At 36.7% G+C, this 16,132-nt stretch overlaps 1 protein-coding gene across 1 annotated transcript in view; it reads left to right on the top strand.

Moving 5' to 3' along the window:
- Window positions 1-13,614, top strand: part of COL19A1 (collagen type XIX alpha 1 chain) — a 1,307,565-nt gene extending 1,293,951 nt beyond the window's left edge. The window contains exons 51-52 of the mRNA XM_075340245.1: window positions 6,249-6,326; window positions 9,849-13,614. Of these exons, the coding sequence (XP_075196360.1) occupies window positions 6,249-6,326; window positions 9,849-9,970 (200 nt within the window). The 3' untranslated portion in view covers window positions 9,971-13,614. The remainder of the gene's footprint in view (window positions 1-6,248; window positions 6,327-9,848) is intronic.
- The last annotated feature ends 2,518 nt before the right edge of the window (window positions 13,615-16,132 follow it).

Below are 16,132 nucleotides of genomic sequence, written 5' to 3'. Positions count from 1 at the left end.
GGCAAGGAAAGAATTGTAGACTATTCGATTCCTAATGTCAATAATGCAAGACCCTTGGAGAGAAAGCAACAAATGCCAGCGTAAAGAGAGCCTAAGTGTTTTACTGTATTTACTGCAGCTCAATGAATGATGAGCCTACAATTCTAAATGTTTTTTCAAATTTGTTATTCAGCTATGCAAAATCCTTACCTGATAATTGTCAATGCGGTTCATAGCATGTATCTTCAAATCATGAAATAAAGTTTATTTTGTATGATATATGGTAACCTGTTTCCTGGAAGTTCATGTGTGTGGTCTTTTTCCTTTACAAGTTAAGCTTATAGTAATGTTTGGTACAAAACAAAGCATCAATAAAGCTGGCCAAAACTAAACATTAACCCCTTAACAACCGTGGGCCATACTGGTACGTCCTAAGCCATCAAGCTGTAATTACCTGTGGCTGCTGCGGACAGCTGGGGGTAATTCCGCGTACATTTCTGCTGATTTGTACAGCAAACATGTGTGCCTTGCAGGTGCAGGTGGATCCACAATCCACCTGCACCTGTTAACCCCTCTGTCAAACTGTGACAATGCAATTTAAATCCCCGCCGCAGTAAATGTTCACACACTCGTCGCCATCAGAAGTCACGTGACATGATCATGTCGGGCCATTGGTTGATGTTATGTCTCCTGTAGCTATCATGACTCACTTCCTGTAACAGCCGGCAGAGCACTGCCTGTTATAAGACATGATCATTTCTGGTGATCTCAGCTGTGTAGCTATGATTAACACAAATGGATGAGCAATCATACTGCTGATCCTTATAGTCCTCTAGGGGACTAGTAAAATAAAAATGTAAAAAAATTAAAAAAAAAAACAAAAATTCAAATCGCCCCCCCCTTTCACCCCATTGAAAATTAAAGAGTTAAAAATATAAAAAAATATACACACATTTGGTATCACTGCATTCAGAAATTTCCGATCTATCAAAATATAAAGTCAAGCTGATCGGTAAGCGGCGTAGCCGCAAAAAAATTCCAAACGCCTTGGTCACTGCACATTTTGCGCAAAATGCAACAACAGGCGATCAAAATGTATCATATGCACAAAAATGGTACCATTAAAAATGTCAGCTAGAAATGCAAAAAAACAAGCTGTCACTGAGCCATAGATCCTAATGGTCATGGAAAATGGTGCAAAAAGTGTCACTTTTTTGGACAAACTTGTGAATATTTTTTACCCCTTAGATAAAAGTAAACCTATACATGTTTGGTGTCTACGAACTCATACCGACCTGAGGCATCACACTGACACATGAATTTTACCATATAGTGAACATGGTGAATAAAATATCAAAAAACAATCATGCAATTCAACTTTTTTGCAATTTTTATTTCACTTGGAATTTTGTTGCCGCTTTCCAGTACACTATATGGTAAAACTTATGGTTTCATTTAAAAAAAACAAGCCCTCATACAGCAAGATTGACGGAAAAATAAAAACGTTACGGCTCTCGGAAGAAGGGGAACAAAAAACAACCCTGAGAGACAACAAATGTGTTCCAACCTCCCCCGCCAATGTGAAAATATTGTCCTTGAGAAAGTCCTTGAGTACAGATGAGCAGACCTGCTGACGTTCCGGTTCGGTGGGTTCAGCTGACCTTTGAAAAACTTGACCTAAACCCCATTGGAAGTCACTAAATGTGCAGTTCGGCTCTCCGCCTACATTCAGCCAGCCATAAACAGAGCATTTCCAGGCGAGAAAGGGTGGATCTTTTTTCTTTTTTTTTTGTACACATTTCATACAATAATGCTGATCATACCCTCAGTTCAAGACATACAAACACTGCAAGTGGCTCACACTGGACAGAACACCAAGCGTACCCAAGCACACCAATGCTCACTCGAGTCATCATACGTAAAGCATCTGAACTCCACACTTGAACACTGATTGTTTTGTAAAATCCATGATCAATACTTACACCGAACTTTACTGTTCAGGTTCGCTCATCTCTGTCCTTGAGTCATCCAGGCTGGTTAAGTATGGAGCCACAGTTTATAGTTTATGCAAAATCTACAATGTAAAAAGTGTTGTTTTTGCAAACAGCAGCATGGATGTCTGCAAACCAATAATTGGGAAAACTGCCACATTTTTGGCAACAATTCTGCCAAGTACAAATATACCCTAAAAAGCATAAATAACATGTCTATACATTAAATATCCTCCTGATTTAGTGGGTAATACTAAATAACATGCTGTTATTTATAAAAAATCACAATACTATATAACAGGATATCAGAAATGCAGTATAGTGCAGCTGTTGTAAAAATGTTTTTGTACAAAACAAAATTATATTGAGGTATCATGTTAACCAGAAAGATTGATGTAAATACTTTTATGCCCAAAAATAACAAAAGTATTTTAGGAGTGAAAAGTAGAATATGTTTGTCATTTTTGGGCATAAAGGTATTTACATTAATTATTAGCATGAAATTGTATGTGTTTGTTTTAGCAAACTGCATGAGCTTGGCTGCATGTACTTACAGCTGTGATCAGACAATGTTTTAAAAATGTAGCATGCTTGTATGAGGCATGGGTTGTGTCCTTGTAAATTGCAAAAATGAATGTAGATATACTTCAGACATTAGCACTCGTCTTAGATCGTCAATATACAAGCTTTCGTCTTCCCTGGTACGTCCTCACACTGGGAATGCGGGCTATGCTGCTGTGGGCTTCACTTGACAGAAATCTGCCAGAGCACATTTTAGTTCAAGTTACATGAATTGACTGCACCGCATGGTCACTCACAGCCTTTCACTTTTAATTTTTATCTATTCACTGAGCAAGTGCTCCAAAGGCCTAAAACTTTACTTTTTTATGTTGGGAAAAAAAAGATTTATGGAGACCTTAATCTCAGTAGCAAGATGTAACGTTCTAAGGATTCCTAAACTGGGAAAAATGTGACATGAATAGACTGCTTGTATTAAGAGGTCACTTTGTGGTTGGAGGATATATACTGAGATCGTACTTAAAAGGAGTACATTAAACCGAATGATAAAATATCCATGTGTGTTCATTGGAATGAAAGTTGACACATATCATGGGAAATTGTTAATATTGCACTTCCTTTTTGTTATCATCAAATGATCCTTCAAGTATACATACCCAGTGTGGATCTGGATTTAGAGGAGTTCTGTCGACAGTCATTTGTCCTTGCATGCTAATTTTGCCAAAGACAGTTACATATTTCTTATTTAGTTTGACTTGTAATGATATCAGGACTTGGTTAAAGAGGCTAAAATTTATTCTAGTATTTTGTAATCTTAAAAATATGGGGTCTATAATACAATGGTCTCACTTGTGTAGTTAAAGGATATATGATAAAACTTGATGACCTCAAAATACTGTTATAAACTTTCTATCAACTCATCTATTGACCTTATATTTGTAATTGTCAAAGCCTGGTATTTGGTTCTCTTTATTGCTACTAAAGTGACAACAGAAAATGCAACTACATTGGTTGTGAGTGCTCTAAACAAACCTTAATAGGTTTTTCTGTAAAATAAAAGATAAATACATCGCAACAACATGTAAAAATAGTCAAACTCAATTTGTTTTCGGAATGAAATACACTATATTTTGTTTTTAAATTAACAGATGTCCTTAATATACTTCTAGGACTTGCAGCCACACAATCTATGTCATGCCCCAAGTCAAACTCAACATATTTTGATGAACAAATTGTCAGTTTTCTAGTTGTTGTGAGGTATTAAAGAGCGGCATCCTAATTAATTTCTAGCTTCAGTTCATCTAAGTTCATGGATTGTGACCCTGAAAGAACTGACACTATAGGAAAAGGTCTGTTGTTACTAATGACTAACTAGTCTCTGGGTTATTACAGGCATTATGGTTCCTGAAGGTCTTCTAATTTACTGCTGTTCCTATTTGTATTTTTCGTGGACTTTATTGTTTTTATTACATATAAATGTTTCATCAGATATGCAATCGTTAAATATAAACTAGTCTAAGTCATTTTTTAATATAAACACCTTGGATTCTTCTTGAAAAACATCAGACTCCTACGATGTCACATGAAACGCTACTGAAGTGACCCTGTACAATCAGGATATTTCTATCCATCACCTGGAGAAGATGCCCTTAGATAGATCTTGTACAGTTTTCCAATGATTGCCTTCCTTTTGTTACACACACTTGTTTGATGGAATTCACTTTTGCAAATTCCACTCAGGATTTCATGGGAGTTCTATGCAAATTTCAGTTTTTCTAAGGCTGGGGCCACACAAGCATTACTACGAGTGTATCACATGACACTTGGCTTCCGTTCTGCTGCGATTGTATGCTGAGTGTCATGCCACTGTAATGCAATCCTGCAATCACAGCACAGCTGTGGAGGAGAAGGCGTGTGCTGTGGAGGCGAGGGAGGGACTAAACTCTCCATCTCCTCCATTGTCAGCTGATGCAATTATCACACTGCACTTGCATTACATTTTTTCTCTCGCACTCATAAACTTGTATGAGAGTGAGTGAAAACTAATCGGAATCCACCATGCTGCGATTGTTTTCTTGGCCCGATTAGGGCTGAGAAAAAAATTACACATGTGAGCGACCCCATAGAGTAACATTGGTCCATGTGGAATGTGATTTTTTTTATTGCATTCCACTCGCTCCGTTTTACTCGCCGTGTGTCCTTAGCCTAAGAGATAAAGTTCTGCGTAATGCATTACCATTACTAGATCCAGTTTACGGCAACATTCATTCAATATACTCTCAAGATTAAAATCATTTCATGCATTTCATGATGTCCCAGAAAAAGCCATGAGGGGAAACTCTGAGTTGAGCTTGTGTAAGGCGTGCAGCTATGTGTAATATTTATCTTGAATCTTTATTTGAATTTTTGGAGCATATTGAATAAATCTTGGTGGAAACCGGATCTTGTAATGGTTATGCATAGCTTTGTCTTATACAACTACTGACTGGGGTTTTCACAGAAAAAAGCTGGAGGGTGCAAAACCTAATTCCATCAAAGAAGTGCATGTAACCAAAGGAAAAAACTGTTTAAAATGTACAGCATCTAATAATATTTTCTTCAGGTGCAGAGGAACTATATCTGGACTGCAGATGGACGCTTCTGGAGAGTTTCATGTGACAAAGTAGAGTGCTGAAGGGTGTTATAGTTTTAGAAGTATTGTTTTGGGAAATAATTTTGTACTCCAGTTCTGGAGCCATGACAGTTCTGTTGACTGCTCCAGGTTCTGGTTGATATATTTTTATACATATAGAATATTGTATGAACCTTTCAACCTTTTCAGCTAGGACTCAATTTATTTGTTTTGTACCAAACTATGTAAACTTTCCCATGTTGCCTTGAGACTAGCTGTCTATCTACAGTAAATTCAACTACATATTTCCAGATGAATTGGTGAAAGCACTACTGTATGTTATATACTTTAGATTTTTAACATAATTATTGCAATCTAAAATGCATATTTGATGATTTAAAAAAAAAATTGTATCCATCCTCCAACTGGCACTTTTCAAAATGTAGAAGAGTTATTTCCAATTGGTCACGTTATCACGTATCATCTGGTGATAACGGAGTAAAAAAATATTTATAAATTGAAACTAATTTTACAGATTTTTCAATAAAACATTATTTCTCTTTGGGTCAATTTTACTAAATAAATAAAGATCCAAGAGTGTGAATGTTATAGAATAGACACTGTGCCATAAACTAAACATTCACCACTATGAGCTCTATATAATGCGGTGCGCTACTGCTAGGCTTTGTTTATATTTTATGGTTCCACACATCCCAATATTCACATTATTTTGTCATTTCTTTTTTAATGCTTTGTTATTATGATTTTATTGTTTGCATAACATTGGTTATGATATACACCAGTAATAATACAGCTATAAACACATAAGGAAAACCTTTTGTGTTTAAAGCGTAATATTATGTGGCTCCCTCAAGAGTTATAACATTCTGTGTAATTTGGCACCTTATGATGACCAGTTTTGCTAAATGGTTCAATTACGTGCCATTGTGCTACGCTCAGCTTCTTAAATGTTATTGTTTTGTATGTACGTCAGTCCGTCAGTCACTGGATATTACTGCTTATTTTATTGACTGTCTCTAAGTTTCTATTATTGGCATGCAGTTACATTGCAGCAATACGGAGGCAGTTAAAGAGGCATTCTGTGCACATTCAGTGTTCATGTATTATTTGTTTCTTCTTTTTAATAGGTTTACGAGGACAGAAAGGTGAAAGAGGTGAATTCGGAATTGGTCTTCCAGGGAGTCCAGGCCCCACAGGACCTACAGGTAATCACTTCCCATTGCCTTCTGTGTTTTTCTGTATTTCTTTGCTGAAACAGTTCTGTTGGCTTTAAGCAATGTTTTATTATATGAGTCAAATACTTTGATGATTAGGAATAAATTTAGTTCATTCATTGAATACTATTTTTGTTACAGCATGAAACCATATTGATACATAACTGTTACAAGGACATTTTTCACTTTCAACTTAATTTATATATTTAACAGCTGTTCCATAAGCTACATTTTTTTACAGATACTATTATCAACCCTATGTACATTATATTAAAAGCAGACAAACCCACCAATTTCAATAGGATTGGAAGGCAGTCCAAGTTACCCCAACAAACCATTCTGATAACTATGTCAGGATAGATAATTTTGGAGAGAGTAGGATCAGGCATATTGAATTATAATGAACAATCCTTTTAAAGGTACGGTTACACATAACGAGATCGCTAGCGAGATCGCAGCTGAGTCATGGTTTCCGTGACACAGTAGCGATCCCATTAGCAATCTTGTTATGTGTGACACCTACCAGCGGTCAGGCCCCTGCTGTGAGATCCAGTCGTTGCAGAATGGTCCAGGCCATTTTCTTCAAAGGCGATGTCCTGCTGGGCAGGACACATCACTGTGTTTGACACTGTGACAGGATCACAGTGACTGCTGAGATCGTTATACGGGTCGCTACTGTGACCTGCATTGTTCCTGCATTGCTGGTAAGATCTGACTGTGTGACATCTCACCTGCGACCTCCCAGCGACTTATCTGCGATCCCTATCAGGTCACATCATTTTCAGGATCGCTGGTAAGTCGTTGTGTGTGACTGGGCCTTTACTTTTCCTAGAGATAAGCTATCTTCACAGTTGTTTGCCAATGGCTGACAAGACACTCTCACTATTAACACAACACACAATTACAACTAATTCAAGAATGCAAGTGTATGGGAATGCCGGGAGTAATAGCTGTCCTTGTGCAGATAAAGGTGTACGTCAGAGATATAATTTATACACTTTTTCATTTTTGAATTGTATATTACAGTGCTATTGTTATTAAGGTGCATAGGGAGCTGCTGCACTTGGGCCCTTGGGCCTGGGGTGCTGAAAATCCATATGCCACAAAAAGACATCAGTAGTAAAGATGAGTGGTTCCATGGAGGTTTGGTTCACCAGCAGCAAAGGAGCTGAGCCTCCACTGGCTCAAGCTTGACCCAAACACCGGAGCAAGTTACTGATTGGTAGTTTGAGTTTCCACCCACACACAGCCAGCCATAAGCAGATCACTTCCGGAGGAGGGTCTGCGGAATTTTTCAAACAAGTTTTTGGGTTGCACACTACATGTAATTGTGCTGATGTTACCCCCAGTGTGCGCAGTTCAAACACTGCAAGCGGCTAGCACAGGGCTGAGCATCAAGGGTACCTGAGCATAGTATTACTCACGTAAGTGAAATTCGCATGTAAAGCATCCAAACCCAAATCTTGATTTTTTAAGTTGGTGTTTGGTTCAAAAAGCAAACCTCAGGTTTGCTCATCTCTAGTCAGTAATAGAAATAGCTCAGAATATTGTCACTGATTTTGTACTGGGGCCCAGGAGCTTCAGGAGAGACCCTGGAGCATAATAAGGAACATTTAATTTGCAGCAAATAATTTCATTGCAAACTTCATAAAATACACCCAATTTGGCAAATTTAAATTTTGTCTGATCTGCTCAATTCTTGCAGATAGTAGTGCAATGAGTGGAGAACGAGTAAAGAACAGCAGCGCCAAGATGTAATCCATTATAATTATGTGTTATTTCTAAAAACTGTTGGAACTATAAAATAATTTTCATATCTGTAGTGTTGTGGTTTCCATTACTATCTACAAGGTTCTCTTATCCTACCAATAGAACTCAAAGAAAGTACAGTGGAACCTTGGATTAAGAGTAACTTGGTTTGAGAGCGTTTTGCAAGACAAGCAAAGCTTTCTGAAAATTTGCAACTTAGTTTATGAGCAATGCTTTGCAATAAGAGCAAATACTCACCATGTATACTTCCGGTTCTGTCCTTTCACCGCGCTCTGACCTGCTCTAGAGGTAAATTTCTGTACATATGTAGTTTCAGACTAAGGACGATAAGTCCGAAATGCGTCACATATTGCAACGTGTGCATTGTTTTAAAGAGGAAAGGGATTTTAATGCATACCTAATAAATGGATACATTTTAAGAGATTTCTACTGGGATTTGGATGTTGGATATTTCTGTTTTTTTCCCTGTATACTGTACACAATATACCATTGTACAGTACAGTATATACTATATAGCATGTCTATCAATTTGCATTTGTGGATACAGAATTGTACTTTCTTATTGATAAACAGTACAGCACATTGCTTGTATTGTACCTCCCGCACACCAACAATTCTATTGTAAGTTAACGTACAATTTAATTTGTTTTATATGCTTTTACTGTACTGCAGTGCACAGTACTTTGTATTAGTGTACTGTAATGATTTTATATGAATACAGTACATTATTTTGTATTAAAGTAATAAGTTTGTATAAATACAGTAAATAGTTTTGGGCTGTGCAGCGAATTGTCTGCATTTCAATTATTTCCTTTGGGAAAATTCGCTTTGATATAAGAGTAACTTGGTTTAAGAGCAAACTCCCGGAACCAATTATGTTCATAATCCAAGGTTTCACTGTATTTTATAGGATGCCAATTATATAATTATAAGTACTTGATTCCAATAGGCTTCTAATCTGCTTTTTTAAGTTTAGTTAGTTATAACATTTTAGCTATCAGTAATGAATAATGGGATATCTTGATTTGCCTTTCAACTGGAATAATTAGGGAATAATGTGCAACCCATACGCAGAACAGCTTTTCAAATGACAAATTATTATTGGTTTGAAACATTCTGTGCAACTTATGGGAATTTCCATCATTGAAATCATTGAAGGTTCATCAATCCTCGCCTAATCCCCAAGTGCTCCATCACTGACTGATGCATTATGCGAACATATCCATTGCAAATGAAAGTGTCACTATGGCCGAAACTTACATTTTCTAATAATGCAAACAACTTTTATGTATGACCAGTTGATCTTGATCATGGATGGTTTGGTGTTTTTACACTGAGTAATCATCATTACAATCAATAAGCAACAAATAAATTGACCAATAATAATAATGTTACATAAGATCTAAAAAGCCACCATCATACAATATGTATGTACAGTAATATGTTCATATATTAGTCATATTTGCACAATATTAAACAAATAACTTCCTCTTCAATATTAATATTTTAATTTCTTCAGTCATTAGGCTCTATTGACATCTACATTGTGGTTTCCATCAAAACCTAAAACTATAATGCAGAGACAGGTTCATAGCACCCATAACCACTGGGTTCCACAGAAGTCAGACATTTGGCCAAGAAAAATAATAGTAATGTAGTGTCTAACACAAAGTCTTGCGGTTCAAGTATATTAGTACACAAACTTACCATATGTAGTACTTACGTTAAGATTTTTTTTCTTAGGTGACCTTGGTCCTCCCGGAGCTCAAGGACCTGCTGGAACTCCCGGTATAAGTGGGAGGTGTAACCCAGTGGATTGTTATTATCCGACTGCTCATGGACGAGCAAGATTGAACGGAAGATAAATGGTTTCTTAAATATATATTGAAGATACCAGTTCTGCTTCTTGAATGTGCTGCATTGAAGATGTGGAAGAACACTTATGAAAGCTGTCCTGGCATGGCTGGGTGGTGCAATGGAACATTATTTGGTCCTGGTACTTGCTAATTAATTATTTTCAAGAAATGGTGCATATCATGGAATTTCCTTACTTTCAAAGAGTCAAATATGGTGTTAGACTTTGTCAACGAGAACATTAATTTCATTATAGGAAGTACCAAACATTACATCAACTCTAACATAATAAAAGGGTTACGATAAGGCTCTGTTAGCACATACATGGCATATGTATATATTTTTTTAACTATAAAGAACATATAATGAAGGAAATATGAATTACACCACTGTAAGATTCCATGTGTTGGGTTTAGCAGCCTTTTAGGTATACTATATTCTGTTACCATTTATGTTTTTGCCTACTTGATCCATAGAAGATTGGACAAGTCACTAAATCCGGACATAAACAGTACACATGAGTGCACAATCAGTCCTAGATTCTCTTTTCATTATCTCCAACCTTTTTTCTTTTAACTTTCCTAGAACCTATTTAATTATTTTACACAGTTATATTGTTAAATGTGGTATGTTACATTTTTTTCATATGAAGGTTATAAAAAGCACAGTATTAGTGGTGTACCGTATGAGGGACAAACTGAAAATTTACATGAAGGAAATATGGATCTTACAAACTTCTTTTTGTTACAATACACTGGAGCCATAAGCTGCAAAGTCAGCAACTGCTTTAGAAAATACACCACCAAAGTTTATGAAAGCTTGCACTGAATCCAATGGTGCTGACTTAATGGTGTACATATAGATAATTAAATGTAATGACTTGCAGTTTTTATACTGTGCACATATCTATTTTCATATGCGTAAGAAAATATATTAGTTTTAAGGCAGTAGCCATTTTACATCTGTGTATTTTTCACACTGTTAGACTCATTGCACATTGTAAGATAATGGTTTTTATGCCTTTGAGTTTTATATACTGTTTGACCGTGCATTTCAAATCTATAAGATAAAAATTTACCAAGAGTATACATGTGTAACCATGCAGCTCCATTTAATCCCAACTGCTATAAGGAGGGAAAACAGAAATCAGGATCCCCATTCTAGTAAATGTGACTATCAGTGTTCAGACTTCTAACACCTATTGAATGGATAGGTGATATATATCTTTTGATAGATAACCCCTTACATTTTATGGACATTAGTAAGGAAGCTCCTTATGCAGCCAGTTATCACTTAAAGACAGTTATTTTATCCAAAGGAGTGAAGAGAATGGATAATCTCTTTAATGCATATTGAAGAACGCTTAATTAGAGATGAGCGAACCCAAACTATGGAGGTCAGGGTTCGTAACGAACAGGAGGTGCTCAGGGCTCGAATCTGAACATGGACTTTTAAAAAAAAAAAATCCATGTCTGAGTTTGGGTGCTGTTCATATGCTAATCACTTGACTGAGAATCGGTATGCTCGGCTATGCTTGGTGCTCGGCCCAGTGAGATCCGCATGCAATCTCTGAATGGCTATCACTAGGGGTAAAAGCAAAGTTTTTTGATGTACTGTGGCCAAAAAAAAAGAAAAAAATGTAGTCCTTCCCCCAGAAATGCTCTCTTCATGGTTGGCTGTGTGTGGGCGGAGAGCCGAACTGCCCAATCATTGACTTCCTTTATACTCGTTCCTTGAGTCAAGCCATTTAGTTTGGGTTCCCTTTGACTTATATGGGGTAGGGGTACAGGAACCATTTCAGGTCAAGTATGGGTCCCAAAACAAACTTTTGATTAAAGTCCGACTTAACCCAGCAAACCCAAACATACACGGGTCCCCTCATCTCTACTCTTAATGATTTTAATGATTTTCTCATCATTTTACTAGCAATTTAAAAGGGTTGGTCACCTAAAAGACAAAAATCATAAAAGGCAAAAAACTGTCATGTTGTCCTGAGAAAAATATAAGTACCTTCATATTACACCCACGTTTGTGCTATTAGTCACCTTTAATTGCCCACCTATGCACTGGATAAGCAATGGATGCAATGATCCCATCCAAAGATGTGATTAATACAATTGACTTCTTACACACCCTCTTCCAGTTCGGCACCAGTGCTGAACACATTCACTACTTTCTCATTTATTGGAAATAATGTAGCCTGTAAACACCATACAATGAAGGTCAACCAAATATTTTTTTCGGCACAGTGGGGATGGAATATGAATATACTTATATTTTTCCCAGCGTAACAGTTAAGTTTTTTTAGGGTACTTTATACTTTACCTTTCCTTACCTTCCAGCCATAACTTGTTCTCTCCATATCTGGAGGCTGTCTGTAAACATTCAGAAACTTTTTCAATCCTCAAAAAAAAATCTACAATTACTGAAAAACAGATAGAATGGGAGAAGTGGGGGATGTAGCTGCAGTTCTCTATATTCACTGTTCCAGTGAAAAAGTGAAACAAGTGGCACAGAGAAGTAAACATGTGACATCTTATTTTTTTAACAGACTTTTTCACAGAAACATTAAACAACAAATAGAAACTCTGTACATTTACAAAGATTTTAACCACTGTTAAGGTTCTACTTGAGGTTTCCAAATTCCTTTCAGAGTAATTGTAAATGATAGGCATGGTCAAACTGTATTTATTTTTTCAAAAAGTCTTAATTATATATTTTTTTGCTTTAGTGTTCACTTTATATTTACATTCAGGAAAAAAGGAAAACTGATGTTTTAAGCACAATGCATGGGTGCAGGGTGTGTACATAGACATTGTAAAGAATTTTCTGTATATTTTTTATTTTCGATATGGAAAATGTACATTGATTTTGTCTTATTTGAATAAATGTAGTTCACGAAGTGTTGCATTTTGAAAAGACAATAGTTTTCATTGGTTTTCTAGATTTATTGATCTAAACATGAACAGATATTTAATTAGTATGAAATAATATTGATAGGTATTGGTTGATTGTCCACTTAAAATGTACAGAACCTTTGCAGCATCGGTACTTATTGTTTTGGATATTATTGTATTATTTTTTACTAAAGGAACATTTTCTAGATTGGTATATTGATGATTATGCACTTATAATCAAAGGAGTAACTGTAGGGTTTCCAGTTGAAGAGATCACATTTGGGCCTGAAGAAGGCCAATAAGTTCCAGTGACCAATAATAGGGAGCTAGCTCTAAAAATGATGAATCACAATTGGGGCACCTGTAACAAATATTACATTGTGGCCCTAAGACTTTTCAAGTTACACTCCAAGTGCTTTCTACCATGTACATCTCTAGTCAGTTCTTACACAGGTAGTACAAACCTGATTGCTATAATTTTTCATGTTTCTTTTTTGAATCTATATTTTTATATATTTACTTATTTATCAGTTAGAACATGCAAAACACAATGATTTTTCAATTAAAATTTAAAAAAAAAATATATTCCTGTGTTACGTCATCCATGTTATATATTTCTTATGGCTCCTCCTAATGGTATTTTAATTTTCTCTACTAATACAGGTGCATCTTGATACATTTGAATATCACCAAAAAGTTCATTTATTTCAGTAATTCAATATAAAAAGTGAAACGCATATATTATATAGAGTCATTACAGACAGCAATTTATTTTGAGTGTTTATTTCTGTTAATGTTGAGGATTGTGGCTTACAGCCAATTAAAACCCAAAAGTCATTATCTCAGAAAATTAGAATATTATATAAGACCAACTGAAAAAATGATTTTAAACTCAGAAATGTTGGCCTACTGAAAAGTCTGTACAGTAAATTCACTCAATACTTGGTTGGGGCTCCTTTTGCATGAATTACTGCATCAATGCAGCATGCCATGTAGGCAATCAGCCTGTGGCACTGCTCAGGTGTAATGGAAGCCCAGGTTGCTTTGATAGCAGCCTTCAGCTCGTCTGCATTGTTGGGTTTGGAGTCTCTCATCTTCCTCTTGACAATACCCCATAGATGCTCAATGGGGTTTAGGTCAGGCGAGTTCGCTGGCCAATCAAGCACAGTGATACTGTGTGAGCAGGTGCCAAGTCCTGCTTGAAAATTACATTTCCATCTTTAAAAAGCTTGTCGGCAGAGGAAAGCATGAAGTGCTCAAGTGCTCTAACATTTCCTGGCAGAACTGCTGTGCTGACTTTGGTGTTGATAAAACACAGTAGACCTACACCAGCAGATGATGTGGGTCCCCTAACCATCACTGATTGTGGAAACTTTACACGAAACCTCAAGCAGCTTGGATTGTGGCCTCTGCACTCTTCCTCCAGACTCTGGGACCTTGATTTTCAAATTAAATGCAAAATTTACTTTCATCTGAAAACAACACCTTGGAGCACTGAGCAACAGTTCAGTTCTTTTTCTCATTGGACCAGGTAAGACACTTCTGGCGTTGTCTATTTGTTATCAGTAGCTTGACACAAGGAATGCTATCGTTGTAGCCCATGTCCTGGATACGTCTGTGTGTGGTGGCTCTTGAAGCACTGACTCCAGCAGCAGTCCACTCCTTATGAATCTCCCCCAAATTTTAGAATGGCTTTTTCTTAATCTTATCAAGGCTGTGGTTATCCCCGTTGCTTGTGCACCTTTTTCTACCACACTTTTTCCTTCCACTCAACTTTCCATTAATATGTTTGGATACAGCACTCTATGAACAGCCAACTTCTTTAGCAATGACCTTTTGTGGCTTACCCTCCTTGTGGAGTGTGTCAATGACTGCCTTTTGGACATCTGTCAAGTCATTAGTCTTCCCCATGATTGTGTAGCCTACTGAACAAGACTATGGGACCATTTTAAATGCTTAGGAAGCCTTTGCAGTTTTTTTGTGTTAATTATACTAATTTTCTGAGATAATTACTTTTGGGTTTTCATTGGCTGCAAGCCATAATCATCAAGATTAACGGAAATAAACACTTGAAATAGATCATTCTGTGTTTAATGACTCTATATAATATATGCATTTCCAATTCTGTATTGAATTACTGAAATAAATTAACTTTTTGATGATATTCTAATTTAATGAAATGCACCTGTAGATCCAGTGTTGATGATTCCACATGTTCTGTAAGTCAGTCTCATGGCTTCTTGTACACAAACAGTGAAAAGATTCTTGATATTTTAAAAAGGTAGTGAGCAGTAGCGTAACTAGAGCCCAATGGCATCTGGGCCTTGCCAGCATATTGGGCAGATGTTTGGGACCTTGGAGCATTCTAAATACTTTAAGGACATAAGTGTTGCACCCCTCCTCCTGGTATTTATGTTCCCCATCATGGTATTTATGTTGCTCATCCTGGTCCCATCCTGGTATATATCTTCCCCATCCTTGTATGTATGTTCCTCATCCTGTTATATATGTTTCCCATCCTGGTATATATATGGCCCATCCTGATATATACAGTATGTTCCCCATCCTGGTACAGTATATATTTGGCCCATCCTGGTATACATGTTCCTCATCCTGGTATATATGGCCCATGCTGGAATACATGTTCCCCATCTTGGAATATATGTTCCCCATCCTGGTATATGTATGGCCCATCCTGGTGTATATGTTCCCCATCCTATGTCCATCCTAGTATATAAGTCTCCCATCCTGGTATATATATTGCCCATATTGGTTTAAATGTTCTCCATTCTGTATGCCTCCAGTTCTGCCTCTGTTTTTAACTCATAAAAAAAATAGCAATTGTTCCCACCTTACCTCAGCTCCCCCAGGGCGCAGCGTCCACTTACGAATCTGGCAACTGATTTCACCACTCAATCAACGGGCAGCACATGACATTGGTGCAATGCAACACCATACATTCTATTTTCCGCCTCTAAAACCAAGGTGCATCTTATAGTCCAAAAAATACCGTACCTTCATTTTGTTGAGCAAGTGATAGGTCCTTTTTAAGCTGAAGTCAGAATAAGGATATGTTCTCACATAGACTTTTTGATGATTTTTTTTTGCATGAAAAACATAGACTATGGCCATATGTCAGCAATATAAATTGCATGCATTTTAGATGCATTTTTGTTGTATTTTCAATGTGTTTTTGGTGTACTTTTTCTGCTATCTTTTTTTAATCTCAATTGGAAAAAAGTGCAGTAAAAAACAGTAAAAAGCTAAAAGAAGTGA

Source organism: Anomaloglossus baeobatrachus, chromosome 3 (genome assembly GCF_048569485.1).
Source record: "Anomaloglossus baeobatrachus isolate aAnoBae1 chromosome 3, aAnoBae1.hap1, whole genome shotgun sequence".
NCBI lineage: Eukaryota > Metazoa > Chordata > Amphibia > Anura > Aromobatidae > Anomaloglossus > Anomaloglossus baeobatrachus.
Note: the sequence above shows the minus strand (reverse complement) of the source record. Positions and strands in the feature narration are given on the sequence as shown.